This window comes from Opisthocomus hoazin, chromosome Z (assembly GCF_030867145.1).
Source record: "Opisthocomus hoazin isolate bOpiHoa1 chromosome Z, bOpiHoa1.hap1, whole genome shotgun sequence".
NCBI classification, from domain to species: Eukaryota; Metazoa; Chordata; class Aves; order Opisthocomiformes; family Opisthocomidae; genus Opisthocomus; species Opisthocomus hoazin.
The window spans coordinates 47,591,654-47,607,359 of record NC_134454.1 but is presented as its reverse complement, the minus strand read 5'-3'; the positions used below and the strand labels follow the sequence as shown (position 1 = coordinate 47,607,359).

At 40.9% G+C, this 15,706-nt stretch overlaps 1 protein-coding gene across 1 annotated transcript in view; it reads left to right on the top strand.

Annotated features, from left to right (window-relative positions):
* The window catches only part of ERCC6L2 (ERCC excision repair 6 like 2), a 113,849-nt gene extending 98,842 nt beyond the window's left edge, over positions 1-15,007 (top strand). The window contains exon 19 of the mRNA XM_075447046.1: positions 14,953-15,007. Coding sequence (XP_075303161.1) covers positions 14,953-14,988 — 36 coding nt within the window. The 3' untranslated portion in view covers positions 14,989-15,007. The remainder of the gene's footprint in view (positions 1-14,952) is intronic.
* Positions 15,008-15,706: the final 699 nt, after the last annotated feature.

The following is a 15,706-nucleotide window of genomic DNA, read 5'->3' as shown; positions in this document are numbered from 1 at the left end:
GGGAACTTGGCTGGTGCGGAGGTCCCCTATGGATGTGAAGGTTTCACCTCCTTCTTTCTTGCGTTGTCTGAGGCAAGGGACTTTTTGAGGATGGGTCATTGTTGCCTCAACACCAGAGCGTACTCTAGCTATGCCTGGCTAGCACGGGACCCTGACGGCCACAGTGAGCTGTAACAAAATAGAGAAGTCCACAGGCTGCTACAGGCTTTGCTGTGGCTAGGTCTAATAATCCAGCCAATTAGTTCTTTTTTCGTGCTTAACCTGATCTTGTATGGTTAATGAGCATTGCTATACATCATACAGCCAGATGACCAGCATTTGTTCTTCTAACCATGCAAGTGCACATCTCTCTGCAAACGTGCCAAATTCTTAGCCACACTTGCCCTCCAAACGACTACCAAATGGTTGCTTTCAGGTTCTCCCACTCCAGGATGGCACTGAGCTGCCAAAGTGTTGCCTCAAAGCTAGGTTACACATGTAAAAACTTGTCATTGGGGTGGGATTGATCTCCTCAGTTCTCTTTTCTGCATTTGCAGCTCTGGTTTGAGTTGCTCAGGAGAACTGTAGCACCGAACAGCGACCAACATTTGGCCAGGCTCTCTCCTGCAGATACCCGCTGCGTCCTGACTCATGGTCCCTCTCTTGATTTCGCAGTGGCAGGACACGGCCCAGCTGAGATGATGGCCCTGTGTCTCAGCTGCCCGCTGCCGGTCCTGCTGCGGAGGACAGCGAGTGGTGCGACCCACCACGTTTCACATCGCACCGTGTCCCTGCAAACCCGGTTAATGAGCTCATTGCCATGAATGCTCATAGCTGGAGAACGAGGGCAGATCACCGAGCCCACCGCCTCTGCTGCAGGGCTGGTAACCTGCAGCCAGGAGCAGCAACCGCAGAGAATTCCTGCACGAGCTTCAGTCAGATCCCATCAGGAAGCAGCGTGCTAATGTATTTCAAGCAGCCCAGGACAAGTGTATAAGAAAAATACGTGTGTGTGCATTCAGTCTTGAAAGTACCCTGCTAGCCGTACAACCCTAGTCTGAATCCTTTTCAGACCCCACCAGCAGGATTCCCTGCTAAGGCCGATCCACTCAGCATCTCTTCGCCGCGAACCTGCTGGGGACGTGATTGACACCATGGGCCTGAGGACGCCCGGGAAGGGGCTCCAGGCTGTGTCAGCCGAGGGGGGGGGCCGGGGCGCATGGGAGGGCTCTGGGATATGTTGTCAATGTCAATATTTTCTCAAGAAAATTGAACTTTTTTATTTAAGTTGTGGAATCCGTTTCTCTGAGGGAAGCATGGAAAAAATGACGTAAGCTCACAGATCAAAATCTAACAAGTTTATTCAAATCCCAGATGACTTTTTCTTTTTTTTTTTTAATTGAAGAAAACATTCTGTACTGAAAGGAGAGTCTAGTTGCCACTTGGTAACGATCCCAACGCACTGCCTGTGTCTTGGCTGTGTCTCAGAAAGACTCCTCAGAGTGCTGCTGACAGGATTTAAAGCTCACCAGTGGTGCTGGGCTGAGTTTAAAGCTCAAAGCCAGCAGCCGTGGGGGCTGTCTGTGTTTGCATGCATAGTTAATCAGACATTGATTAACGTCTTCAGTGCAACAAATCCCTGTGGATTACAGTTTAATGGATTCCTCCTTGGTCCTACAGAGAAAACGTGGCATAGTGCAGTCCACGTGAGCTAACAGAAAACCAGCTCCTGACTCTGAAGCTGTTTCTGGTCATGTCTTCAGCACTTTAGAAAAGTTTCTCACTTTTGTATACACGTTTGAGTGTGGGACCTTTTATTTATCAACCAGCCCTCCCCTCCTCCCCCAAAAAAAAACATCCCACATGCCTATTCACTGCTAAACTTTCTTTTTCCTTTTTCTTTTCTTTAAAACTTTCAATTAAAACCACAACTGATCATTTTGTGGGCCCAGTGCTGCTTCTCTGAGAGACTGCACACCTGGAGGTTTTTACAGCAGTTTAGTTTTGGTCTAATTCCTATGGGGTTTTGTCCCCCTCTCTTAACAAGAATCAGAATAGCTTACATTCCTGCACCATGCCTTTCCTCCCAAAGGATCCTAAAACCATTTACAAACTATAAAAGCTGCTTTTTCTGTAAACAGAAATCACTTTACCCATCAGTGAAGTGCAGCCACCTGGAGGGGAGGGAGAGTGGAGAGCAGCAGCTGTTTAAAAGCACCCCACATTGTTACATTTTAAGCTGGAAAGTGATAAGTACTGTATCCAGCTGAATGTACAGCTGGAATTTAAGAAGGTAGGATGTAATTTTTCAAACTGTAATTTGACTGAGAGAACATCCCCAGCTCTTGCCCCAAGTGCAAAGAGGCATTTCATTTTAGTGTGCAGTCAGGATAGCAGCTTATGACTTATCAAAAAGAAAATCAGGACCTCTGGCAGGAAATTATCCTAAAGCTATGTAGAAAGGAAGAAAAGAACCAAGTGGATAATCAGCTCCCAAGCACAACTGTGTGATATTATTTCATGAAGGACAAAGTGCTGAGCAATATCAGCCTGTTTTGTTTTCCAGGTTGCAGAAAATTACAGCTCAGGGGGATATGGCTGCAACAATTCTCTTGATGGCACTCACAAAAATCATCTTTTGCATCATTGTCAGAATATGATAATAATAATAATAATAAAACACCCACCAGTGATGATACAAGTAAAGCCAAGTTCATGTGAACATACTTGAGGACAGTTTTGTTTGTATTCAAAAAGGTTGCTTTTTGATGACTCAGAACAGACGCTAAGCTCCGTTATGGCAAGTTGTCTACTTGGCAGTATGTACATGAAAGGTACAGAAAAATCAACACAAGTTTGGAGTTATTATGTACATCTTATCCAATTGGGGATGATGTACCAAGGGAGAAATCTATATGCATTATGCATTTTGCAATACTGATGCCAGAGTAAAGATTTTTGGGCACAAACTGAAGCACAGGAATTTCCGCCTGAACATGAGGAAGAACTTCTTCCCTCTGAGGGTGACGGAGCACTGGAACAGACTGCCCAGGGAGGCTGTGGAGTCTCCTTCTCTGGAGATATTCAAGACCCACCTGGACAAGGTCCTGTGCAGCCTGCTGTAGGTGACCCTGCTTCGGCAGGGGGGTTGGACTAGATGATCCTGAGAGGTCCCTCCCAACCCTAAACATTCTGTGATTCCGTGATTCTGTGATTCTGTGATTTTAAATGAACACCCTACCGAAAAGAGGTTTCACAGAAGACATTAACAGCTACTGAGGCTGCATCTGTATGATCATCACAGCATGACTAGTTACTACTGGTTTAGCACTCCTCATCCAAGGATGTCCCAATGATCCCAAGGCACTACATGAGAGATGGAAAGGGCTGTTACACCAACCAACATGATAAAAAGGCAGTATTCCTCTTTCCATTAATAAATCCAGATTTTTTGAAGTCAGAGAGACTCTTAAAGCCCCTGTGCTGTCTCCAGGCTACGACAGACCAGGCAATTCCCCAGAGTCGCTCCTTTGCTGAGCTTGGTGCTTGGACGTGTTCTGCAAAGAGGGAGATGCTCTACAACGAGGAACTTCTTCCTTTGACAACAAGAAGCAAAGGAGTGTCCACTGCTTCCCTTAGTAACATTTTTCCTCATTTTCATAGAACAAAATGGTGTTAAAGCACTGTCATCCAGTGAACAATGTGACAAACAGAAAGCAGGAGGCGAGAGCTGAAAAAGGACGGAGAGGTGTGTGGTAGCATACACGCAAAAGGGGGTGATCTGAGCCCAAAATGGCAAAAATTAACTTGTGCTGTTCACTCTGTATTTATCCCAGAAGTATCTGGACTCCGCATGTGACTCCTGTGTCCTGCCCTGAATAAAACCTGCATCCTCCTTTACACTTTCTGTACTATTGTGAAGTGCCAATGTTAATGTACTTCAACTGGGGTGTTTGTTGCTGTTCTGAAGTGCTCTTGGCAGAGTACGAAAAAAATAACACATTTTTTAAAAAGACAGAAGAGGTTCATGGGCAAAGTAGAAATAGGAAAAATTATTCCTGATTTTCTAAATATATCATAAACTGTGCAAGTGAAAAGAGTTTTTTTAAAAGTAAGTTCTTTGTGTAGCTCATTTTTTTTTGTTTCTTCCCATCTGGCCAATGAATATAATCCAGTTTCACTCCTGATGGTGAAATCCATGCTGAGGTCAGAGCAGCACCATCATGACAGAACACCTATATTGGAATACCATGTAAACAAGTTTTCTGCAGCTTGATCCTTCTTCTTCTTCATCTAGATTTTGAGGCTCAGTTAACATCTTCTCTATAAATTTATACTTTTGTTCAAAGAGAAATTAGATTTTTCCTACTACAATGACTTTCTCAAAAAATGCCTTCTAGATGATAAAGTTAGAGCTATGGCGGCTTGACTGCAGCAGCAGGTACATCTAATTTATTTTCTTTTATTAGCATTAACTGAAGATTTAAAAGATACATCTTTTAATTCCATATTGCATAACGGTTTCCATGTTAGAAGGTCGTTCACAGGTATAAGTCATAACCAGGTTCCCTCCATGGAAAGAAAGAGCATGTAATTTTTGCAAGGAGATCAACTGATATTTCATCCCCCAGTGATAAGAGTCCACAACAGGATGAAGATAACATCAGAGTCACTGAGGGAAAGAGTAACTGTACCTGAAATATACATCATGATCAAAACTGTAAAGTATGTCTGCAGGAAACCTTAGAAGGCCTCAATGTTTTTATCAACTCTATCTTTTTTAAGTACTGAAGTGATATAAAAGCAGGGGGAAATGATTATACCATTTCAGTTTCTTTCCAGTATTTCTTTTAAGGTCACAGGTCAAGTAGAAATACACCAGAAATAACCCTGGCCAAATTTATTTGACAAGTATAAATGCAGCCAAAACCATGGAGGATTTGGAGGCACATTATTTGAAGTATGAAGAGCAAGTTCCTTATCAAATAAAACTTTACACTCAATCTGATTTTGAGAGTATCCCATCAAGTTCAACAGGCCTAATAGGTTTCATAATTTTAAGCACTCTAGAATATTTAAAGATATTTTTGCTGCTATTTCAGCTACTCAGCAAAACATATTTTGAGTTTATACACAGAAGCTGGTTATGTTTTGAGAAGCCTCCCTAAAAGTTGTGAAAATTTGTATAATGGACAAAAAATAATTTGCACCTTGGACATATGAGTTGAAATTTGTATGTAAAGGTGTGCTCTAATATGAGGAGAATCACATGGATAAAGGAATATAAGTCCCATAATGAATTTACGCATTAGCTTGAAATAGTTGTGAACTAAGTAGAAGAGATATTTGGGCAGTTAGTGTTCATATGATCAAACCTGTGTTCTGAATATATTTGAAAAATCACCCTGATTAAATTACAGTATTAGCATAGATAATTCTGGCATAGATAAAGTACGGCAATGGCTAGAGTTTGTAAATGTGCATCTAAGTATTATAGCTTGAGGGTAAAGACAGAGTTGAAGAGAACTGTTTTCCTAGGAAGACATCTCTGGCATCTGCAATTATTTTCTTCTGCTAAATATGAAAGGAGGTTTGTGGGCATGAGACAAGGCTTTGGCTTTGTTAGAAAGCTTAAAGAGTAATGATAAAGAGTCTTTAACTTATACTTTGTGTAAGTAGTATTTATTGTGCAAGTATATAATAACTTCTATAGTAACTTTAATATGTCCATGCGATTGTTCAGTAGGATGTACCAAATGAAAGGGATATTTAACAGGTCTATTTTTATCACTGCTTCTGCCTAACTGCCTACCACATATGCATACCATGTGGAAGACACGGGGCCTGAACAGGCAGACTTGGAGTAGGTTGAGGATGGTATTTTAGGCAAAAGTGGAACTTGGATTCAGGGGTAGATTCAAGGTCAGCCTGAAATCACCTTTTCTGGTCTTGCAGGACTTCACATCTGCATGGCAGGCTGCAGGCACGAGAGGACAATTCTTGTGAGTTATTAATACTGGAAACCTCACGTGCTAACAGTTGTCCTTGTGGCTGTCCACTGCTTGTCCCCATAATTTCAGAAGTAAAACTGTCTTCCAGAAATTCTACTTGCATTTCTGCCCCAGGCAGAATAAGCAGCCCTTTCAGATTTCAGATGTGGTCCAAACCTGTGGAGGAGTTTCTGATCTGAGAAACCACCAACCTCTTCCACCTAATCCACCACAGTGGAACAGATCTGTTGTGCTGAGCAGCACCTTGGCTCTCTAGCGATGTGATATGGTTACATAGAAAACGATAATATCCTTTTGTAAGACTCATGAATCTTCCTATTCTGTAACAAGCATATAATCCCAACTAGTAAAGGAGAACTCAGAAAGGCCTCTGCTACATTTTGTGGGAGCTTTCCATGAAGGTGTGTTCTCTTCCCTGCTTCCCCCTGCAGCAATCCAATGTGACTCCAAATTGAGTCCATCCGTCAAACTTTTTAAAATTAACTGGGTGGGCTGCATGACCTGCAGTGGTCTACGATATCTTCATTTAAATCTGACCTAGAATGGTAGGAAGTAGCCAGCCATTTCCCAAAATACAAACTTTTGTTATAGCCATCACAGGGCTTTTACAAGTTCTAAATCCACATCACAGGAGACTAATGCCACTTACAGTACTAAGTGGCTCCCTTTTTTTGCTCAGATAGGTGTCTGCTCTTAGAATTGTGTAAGACCTGAACAGTACTTTTAGAAGCGATTCTTCCATGTTAAGTTTCGGGTAGTCGCACTGGTAAGGAAATGCCAATATTCATGCTGTATCACATACAACATACATCAGTTCCTATAACTATTTGTAAGTTCTATGCATCAGCCGAACCATTTCCATGCACATGAACAACAACAAGGGATTTTTTTTTAACTTTTTTTTTCTAATTTGTAACATGTGAGCCATCTGATTTGAATCTGATACCTTAGATACAATATAGCTATTGAATTTTCCTACCTTTCTTTACATTATGGAACAAAGATGCTATTTTATGGGAGAACCTCTTGCTGTTCCTTTTTCTGAAGAGCCCAAGCATGTATTTAGTTGAACCCGTTTCATATGTTATGCTTTATTGGTGCTTTGCATCATTTTAAATAGATTTGAGTTCACAGAATTCTCTGAAGTCTAAACCTGATTTTCTAATGTTTAGTGGAAAGGTATCAGGGCAAATTCTTCTATAGACTGTCATCATCATCATCCAAACCCATACCTCAGAATTGCATGTGCAGACCTACAAAGATCGCTCAAAATCCACCAAGGTTTCCAGGTGGTATTAAGTTGGCTTGGAGGCTTTTGCTGGATTCTTCTTCTCTGCTGTCTGCAGCAGAAGAAAAAGGGTCAGGCTGAAATTGTCCTTTACCACTTTGTGGGTATGGTTTTAATTCCTTGGAGCTGAGAGCTCTAGTTGGCGTTAAGTTGCTCTGACTGACTATAGGAAATCAGAATCTAATTGAAACAGGAAAGGGATGAGAAGGATGGAAAAAGGGGAAGGGACATAACCACAACCCCAAAACAGTTCCTAATGCATAGAATTCAGCCCCCTGCCTGTTGTGCTTAGCTGCCTTTTCCCATGCACTTGTTTTTGATCTACAGCACACGCGACGGCGGTAAATACTAAAACCAAGGGAACATTTGCAAGCTATCAGAGGAGGTGGAGTCACTCAGGCAACTGGAAAGGGAAACTCTGCTATTTCTCAGGATATTTATAGAAGGGTACCCCCACTGCCATTTGTGCTTCAGGGAGGTCCTTCCCTTCATTGCTGATAGTGTGTACTTTAGCCATGTGTGGTGCAGCAGATTGGGCTCAGCACTGCAAGCCACAGCTCCCCTTTTCCAGAGCTTCCTTTGAACTTTGCAGCCCCGCGCTATAAAGTTATGTGTGGTGCTGGGCTGGCCCACCCAGAGAGCAAGATATTTCTTGGAAGCTGGCTTCCACTTCCCTATGGCAAGCTACTGTGAAAATGCTATGGTAGGCTCTCTATGTCAACACTGCTTCTCCCTCCCCTCCCTCCTCGCTCCAGCCTGCCCACTGGAGACAGATGAGGACTGTCCCAGCTGCAGCAGCAGCACCCTTCGCTCAGCGTCATCTCTGATTTGGGGCCCACTCCACGTGGCTTGCTTGGAAAGCAGGATGTTCAGTGACAACGTCACATTTGCCCAAAGCTATTGTTTCAGCTTTTGTTTTTAATTGCAGTATTCTCAATAGCTGGCATTTTTTCCTTTTCTTTGATTATCAGAGAAACAGGGCTATGTCCCGTGTGTTTCGTTAGTGAAGGTGCCTTTTAAGTCTCTAGCCCGTTCTCAAAACAACAGTTGGAAAATTCTCTTCAGGTCCCTCTCCCCAGCAACAGCTGGTGCATTTTCAAGGACTTTGGCTTAAATGAGAGAAGGGAAGGGAACACCAGAAGGGGCGAGCAAGCCTGTCAGCTCTCTTATCCAAACACACTGTCATTCCTATGATTGATGGGGTCCTTGGCCAAACTCTGGAAGGCTTTCAAACACACTCTGTTCTGGGGTGGTATGAGTTTCAGAGGGTCATTCTGGCAGGTGTGACTATACACAAATTAAGTGTTAGCTCCCCAAATAAGTACTGGCTCCAGGAAGATAACGAGTACAATTTTCAGGCAACTCACTACCTTTGAGCAAAGCAAATTGTCTCAGAGCTTAAGGATATTCAAGAAATGCTCTGAGAAGTGTACAGTTTGCTAGGCACTGAGCAAGAAGTTAGTCATTTACTACTTCTGCCAGCAAATATCTGCTTCACACCCAAAACTGCAAATGTATGTTCTTACTCTGTGGCTTAAAAAAAAAAAAAAAGCCAACCCCCCAAACCCAAACCATATAGTCAAAGTAGAATTCTAGTCTTGTATCCAGGAAAATATGCAGTTTACTTAAAAACATCTTCAAGGACTAGCTTATCAGCAGGAAGAGGCTTGTGATACAGCTGTCTTTTCACTGAGAAAAAAAAAACTAACTTCAAATGGGTTTAAAAGAGTCGCAAACTTGAAGAGAAGCAGCGTTATGTTCATTGTTGATGTAAGACAAGTATTTGATACATTAAAAAGCTAAATGCAAATGTGACTCAATTTGACAATTTAAAACACACTATCTATATAGAAAAGTCAAATAACTGTGCACACCTTCTAAAATGAACTCTCAATTTTTATGTCTGTAAGTTAGAGAGATGGGTATTTCTATTGTTTTCTTCTACTGTGAACTATGACCGAAAGTGTGTATCAGCCTACAAATGCACTGCCTGGACACCTGTTTCAATGTCAAACAAAAGCACTTCCTTCTGCTTCCATAAAGTGAATCACCATCTTTTTTCTTTTATAATTAACACTTTGCACATACAACACCTTCCACTGAAATTTCCAGAGGTGGGAAAAGTGTCCCTATACCTCTGGGAGACTGGAAAGTGTGAAGTGAGGAAGAGAGAAGGTGTTAGGTTCCCAGTGACCTAGGAAAAACCAGAGCAGATGTAAAGAATCAATTCCAGTTCATGCCTCTGCTAACATGTTACTGTAACTATTAAAACTTGCCCTCCTCATATTAATAACAGGAAGTTGGTTGAGAGTTACCCACCCAGCTCACAGATCTACTTGGAAATACACTTTTTCTGTGTTTTCCCAGGGTTCTCTGGAGAACAATAGACTCATAGGTTTTCTCTGGAATTGGCATAGGCGGATTAAAAGAAGAAACCCCAAATACTGTGTGATATTTGTGGGTCTATACATTTGGCAGGACTCTTGGTTTTGCCAGCAGGCAGATGGGTAGAAATCAAAGACTGTGTTCAGTTACTGTATGAGCTTTGTGGCTGCTTCCAGATGAAATACTCTGGGAATTTGCCTTTATACTGGAAAATGCTGGAATTAATTTTGTTTTTACAATTGCAGTAACCATGGTCAGTGCTTCATCCCCTGTCACTGAAGGACAAGAGAAATTTTGTGCCATGGATGAGTCAGATTTGTCATGTGCAAAAATCTTGCTCTTGGCAGATCTTGGCAATCAAGCCCATTTCTTGTTAGCGTGGATGCTGTGGTATTGTTTCCTCTGCTTCGTCAGCTGCCTGGGATCCCTGCCTCTTTAAAAGTCCCAACTAACTTGTCGCAGGGGCCCAAGCTCCTGCACGTGTCTAAGACTGGAACATTTTAGCACTTTACAGCCCACTCAAATTGGATCATTGTGCATGTGCCTCTGGTCTACCCTGGCACATGAACCACCCTTTAAACGAGAACGCTTATTTACCATTATACTACTTTAATGGTATAAAGGCAACTAGATGTTTCATTTACAACTGGGTTCTGACTCCTGGCCTTGAGGATCTCATTCTGGTTTTAATTTCTCGAGTACTTTTGTTTTGAATATATTGTCAGTGATTGAAAGCATATACAGGGTGGGAAGGGGAAAGACAGCAGAAGAGTCACCACATTACATAGCTTGTGAAAGGCTGGAACAAGACGGCTGCTGTAGAACAATGCACGTTTAGAGAGGCGCAGAGCCTGTGCTGGCAACTTTAGGGAGCTTTAAAGTGATGTGGATATAATATGTCCCCAGCATGAGGCTGCATTACTCTGCCAGAGTACTGCAATGGAGAAGGACTGCCAAAGGGTAAATGCAGAAAAGTTCCCAGTATCTCTTTGAACGTGGGAGCTACGAAAAGCAATCACAAAGGATGCTTTGATGTTGCAAATACGGGGGGGGAGGGGGGGGAGCAGGGCTGGTAAAGGGATGGAATTACTCTCTTCCACCACCTCTGTCCCCATACACGTTGACAGTGTTGTCTCTAAGGTCCCTTTATAGATAATGGAGAGAAATCAACCCTCTGCGGGAAATACCAGACTCTTTCAGAACCTACTTGAAAATGGAATAAATTATTCCCTACTCCACATTGTACATTGACTTGATAGCTACTGCCTATGAAAAGACTCTGGAGTGACTGGCTCATAGGCAGATGTCTGCATTCTAGGCTTTATCTGACTGCAGTCAGTCAGGTAATATCCCATTCAAAATAACTCAGCACTGCAATGACATCTTCTGGAATTGCTTCATATGCCTCTCGACCTCACTGAGCCTTTTTGTAGGGAAGGATTTGATGCTAGCATGGCAAATAGTAACTTTTGTATTGGTTGAGGTCTTTGGACTAGACTCTGCAGCCTTTCCATAGGTCTTCATGAACAGATACTCCTGCGGCAAAGGTTGAATGAAAAAATATACATACACACACATTTTTATAAAATAGATACAAATATGTATATGTACAAACCTGGAGATGAAATGACAGATTTTTGTTCTGAGTTTGGAATAAGAGTTGTAAATCTGTAGGTACTTGATTAGTAAGAGCTCATTTATCCCTTACTAATCCTTACTGGTGCCATTATGTCAGGGAGGTGGCACAGTGTTAGCACTGCGTTATTACATATGGACCCAGTGTGAGACAGGGGTTACAAAAAGCAATAAGAGAAGATTCACACTGAGTGTCATGTGTGTAAAATTAATAACACTGAAGAACTGTTTGTTGTCGCTTTACATACGTGACTAACAAATTTCTGCTAAACTAGTTCCGCGTGTATCACATACTCTTTTCTGACACTAAATATGGTTTGGTCAGGAGATACCATGCTAGAGTTTATCATGCTCATATTTTAAGCATTTGTTAATTTACAGTAAAGCTTTAATTATGTGACACTTATAGTTTATTTGCAAAAAATACCAATTCCAGAGCACCCAGTCGTCCCCCCCACAAAAAAAACCAAGAAATGTGCAAATTCAATTGATTAGATCTAAAAAGCCAGTTAAGTGGGGGCAGCACTATGGATATTCTTTTCTTCCTTGTTGGGCAGTTGGCTAATAGATTGGATTTCTCTGAAGATTGTTCTCAAATATTGATTTTGATTTGTGGCAGGAATCCAAACTAAGCTTACATGTGATTCTAGTAATGTAGTAGTATGGTGATTACTTAAATAAAGGAAATATGTTAGCTAAACTTGTTACGCACTCTGAAGGTGAGCTGAAGCCTTCTGAAGATGATGGGGGTCAAGCCTTTGTTAATTTCCTTTCACGCTCTGTTTAATTTTCTTCTTTAGGGCAGACCCTCACTGTACCGGAAGTAGCATCGTTTTTTGTTATTTTTTGTGGTTTGTTTTTTTTTTTAATGAAAGGTGATGTTATACTAGAGTATTTATTCATCCAAGTGCAGGCAGAAAGGGGGTAAGTCAAATAACAGTTTCTGAAGAGGAAATCCTATGGAGAATCAACCTTAGAAATAATGAAGTTAGGCAAAGAAACATTTACCAGCATTCCCTTAGTAGCCTAGAATATCTGAGCCTCAAGGAGAAGTGTGAGGAGCAAAGGGGATACAGAGGAAGGAAAACACACAAGCAGAGCAAACAGGCTGTTTGGAATGTGGTTATTGTAAAATGGCCTCAATACTAAGTTTCAAAGAACAATTCAGTGTTACTATTAAAAGAAAGGAATAAAACCAAGCAAAGAGGGAGAAATTAGGGTGAGAATAGTTTCTTCTTGCTCTTACTCGTGTGTCATCTACTTCTGTGAGAATACCTGCTTGCTGGTTTATTTAAATACAAATATCTACCCTGAAAAGCATGTAAGAATGACTTTTCTCTTAAGCCTAGGCAGAGAGTTTAATAGATGTTAATAACTTATATGGCCTTAGTGAAAGCTGTTATTGTTTAGATCCCACACAAATAAAAAGCATTGCTATCACCTGTCATAATAGGCTACATTGTTGTAGGTTAAGATAAAAGTCCATTAGAGTGATTGGCTGACTCACTGCAAGAATTCAAAGGCTGTTTATCTCGATTAGTTAAAGACCTGTAATTACAGCAGTTTGACCTCGAGGAAGGTAATTACTCCACAAAAGCTCTCTACAGGAAACCAGACATTAGCCTTGGCTAATTAGCTTGACATTCACAAGCTGCCCGTATCAGAATGCAGATGGTTTGGCGACACCAGCGTGCAAACTGCATCTACAAATGCATGAGCAGCCGCTAGAAAAGCAACTGTCTGTCAATGATGGCTAAGAGTGAAATTATTTTCTTGATAGCTTTTATAACTCGGTTTAAGAAAAATCCTTTTCCCAGAGACAATTTCCCATGGAGGGTGATGGAAGAAGTGGATGGCAGCCTGGGAGACTGACTCAATTTATTATGGGAAAAAGTAGATGAGGCTGGTTCTGTAAACTTTTTCTGTTGTTCCTAGTCCTTCTGACAGTGATTAGTCTTCTCGTGCCTATTGGCACATTCTTCAATTCTTCTTTTCACTGTCTATAGGGTCTATATTTAGGATGCAGTAGGCTCCCTACATATGGTCCAAATACATCTCAGCAACAATCAAAGAAAAAAATAGCATTTCATTTATGCTAAAAGTTGCATCATTTGCAGACAAAATATAGCTGAGTTTTGGTTTGGATTACAGTTCCAACTTCCACAGATGTATAAATAATGATTTAATTAGTCCTGCAGAGATGTTTTAACGTGTACTCATCATGAAGCTCAAAATAAGCTCGAGTAGAGTTTACACTTTTTTTAAGAAAAGAGAATTTAGAATTATTTATTTAGTGTCCTTCCCAAGAGACAGCCAAATTTTAACCCATATTTGAATTTTTTTTCTCTGGCATGGTTTCATACTGAGTGTCTTACCAGGTTATTGATCTGGAGTCATTTCTGGGAGAACTGTATAATAAAAGGAACAAAATCGTTATTCAGCAGTATGGAAATGCATGGTGGGCCTAGACGCCCAAGTGCCTAAGTTCTTTATATTTCTTTGACAAGAGCTACAGAATAAGTGGTTTGTCTATTATGAACGAGTGTTTCAGCAAATGATCAGGCTGTGAATTTGGGTGGTCACCCAATAACCCACATCAGCAACTAAAATGCCTTGGCCCTGCTCTGAAGACGTAATTGTGAGAGAAGAAAGAGTCACGTATTCCGCTGCACGTTCAGTGTGCCCCACCATATTGTTGGGGTGTGTGTCCCTGTGGGGTGGCAGCAGATCCTGCCTGCTAGAGATTGCAGTGGCATGACATCTCACCAGGGAGGGCTGGCAAAAAGCAGGCAGTTTACCATGTCTCTGATTTTAGCAGGAATTGTGATGTTGAGTTGACGGTTGATTAGAGGTCTTTTCCAACCCTAAGGATTCTATGATTCTAAGTGGTAGACTCTGAAACGTGTCTGGATCAAGTAGCAGTTTTGCCCAGACCCTGCTGAGATCCCAAACATGTGAGGTCTCATGGCTCCTAATGTCTTTGGAAGCCTGACCTCATCTTCACACATATCTCCTCTGAACATCACATACAATGGGCAAGTGGTCTGGGGGAAACAGAGCCAGCATGCTGCTTCCTGCTGCCACTAGGTAAAGTTACTCTGAATCTCAAGGAAAAAGTATTTAAGACCTAAACTTGAAATTGCCCTACACCAGCCATTCTCCTTTGCAGTTTTACTGGAAATATGTTACACATACAAATGGTACTAGGATCAGATCCTATGACAAAATTGTCATGTGTATTACCAGTGAAAGAGTGGACCTTTGGAGAATTCATTTGGACAGTTTTGGTTAAATCTTCTCATTCTATTCAAAAATTTCAAAACAATATTTTAAAAATATTTCTTATTAAAATAAAATTTTATAATATGTTATTAAATCTATCAAAGTTTGAGGATCTTACTGGTAAAAATGTAGACACAAAAGTTCAGGCTATGATAAGACATATTTTTACAGCATGCCTAAAATTTGCAACAGGGTAGGTATCCCGGTGAGAAGCAAGATAATCTCTACATATAAATAATAGAGACATACTTACTTTTCCTTTTTCCTTTTTGTATTAAATTTTTTTCATTTGATGTCAGAGTATTTTATTATCTCAAAAACACAATTTTAAAAGCAAAATGTTACAATGTCATTTTGTTCTTCCTGCCACAGACCTTTTTTGTGATGGAAGACATGCTTCACAAATGAAGAAAGGATCCAAAAGGAGGATGAGTCAAAAAAATTGAGTTATTGAAATGCTGGTAAATGAGTGTTCACAGGCACTGCTGGGGAACTCTTCCGCCTGCTTCTTCTGTCTGTCTCTGAATACTACAGTGTTAACTTTCCGACAGCTGAACCACTTCTGTTATGCCTTCTGCAATTGTCCATAAACTTAATAGAAGAAAGGACTAGATTATCTTGCAACTTTTATGAGATGCAGATGAAATGAGGAACAGAGAAGAAAAAATCCCCCCTGTGGAGTTAAATACGTTCTGTAGTCCTTTCTTTTAACTAATTTTTTCCCCGCTGCAAGATGTGAGATGGATGATGAATGCTGGAATAAATATTAACAAATGTACTTCTCCTGTGTTTATTTCTCATTCACTTATTTTCCAGTCTTGGCACAAGCAGTGTTTTATTGCTCAACTAACTGAGAAATATCTACATTTGTTAAGTGTTGTTTGAACCTCCCTAAAAGTAAAAAACAAAAGAAAATATGTATACAAAGGAAGCTTTTGTTGCACTGAAAAATGTCAGCTAGCCCTGTGGAAGAATGTGCTAATCAAAGAAGATTTGTCAATATGTAGGGAATAATTTGACAGACAAAATGAATGTTCTTCTTCTCACCATTCCCGACATCTACTCTTGCCCCAGATTTACGTCTCTGTTACATTAAGGAGTCTTTAGAAATGTCATTAAATTGTCC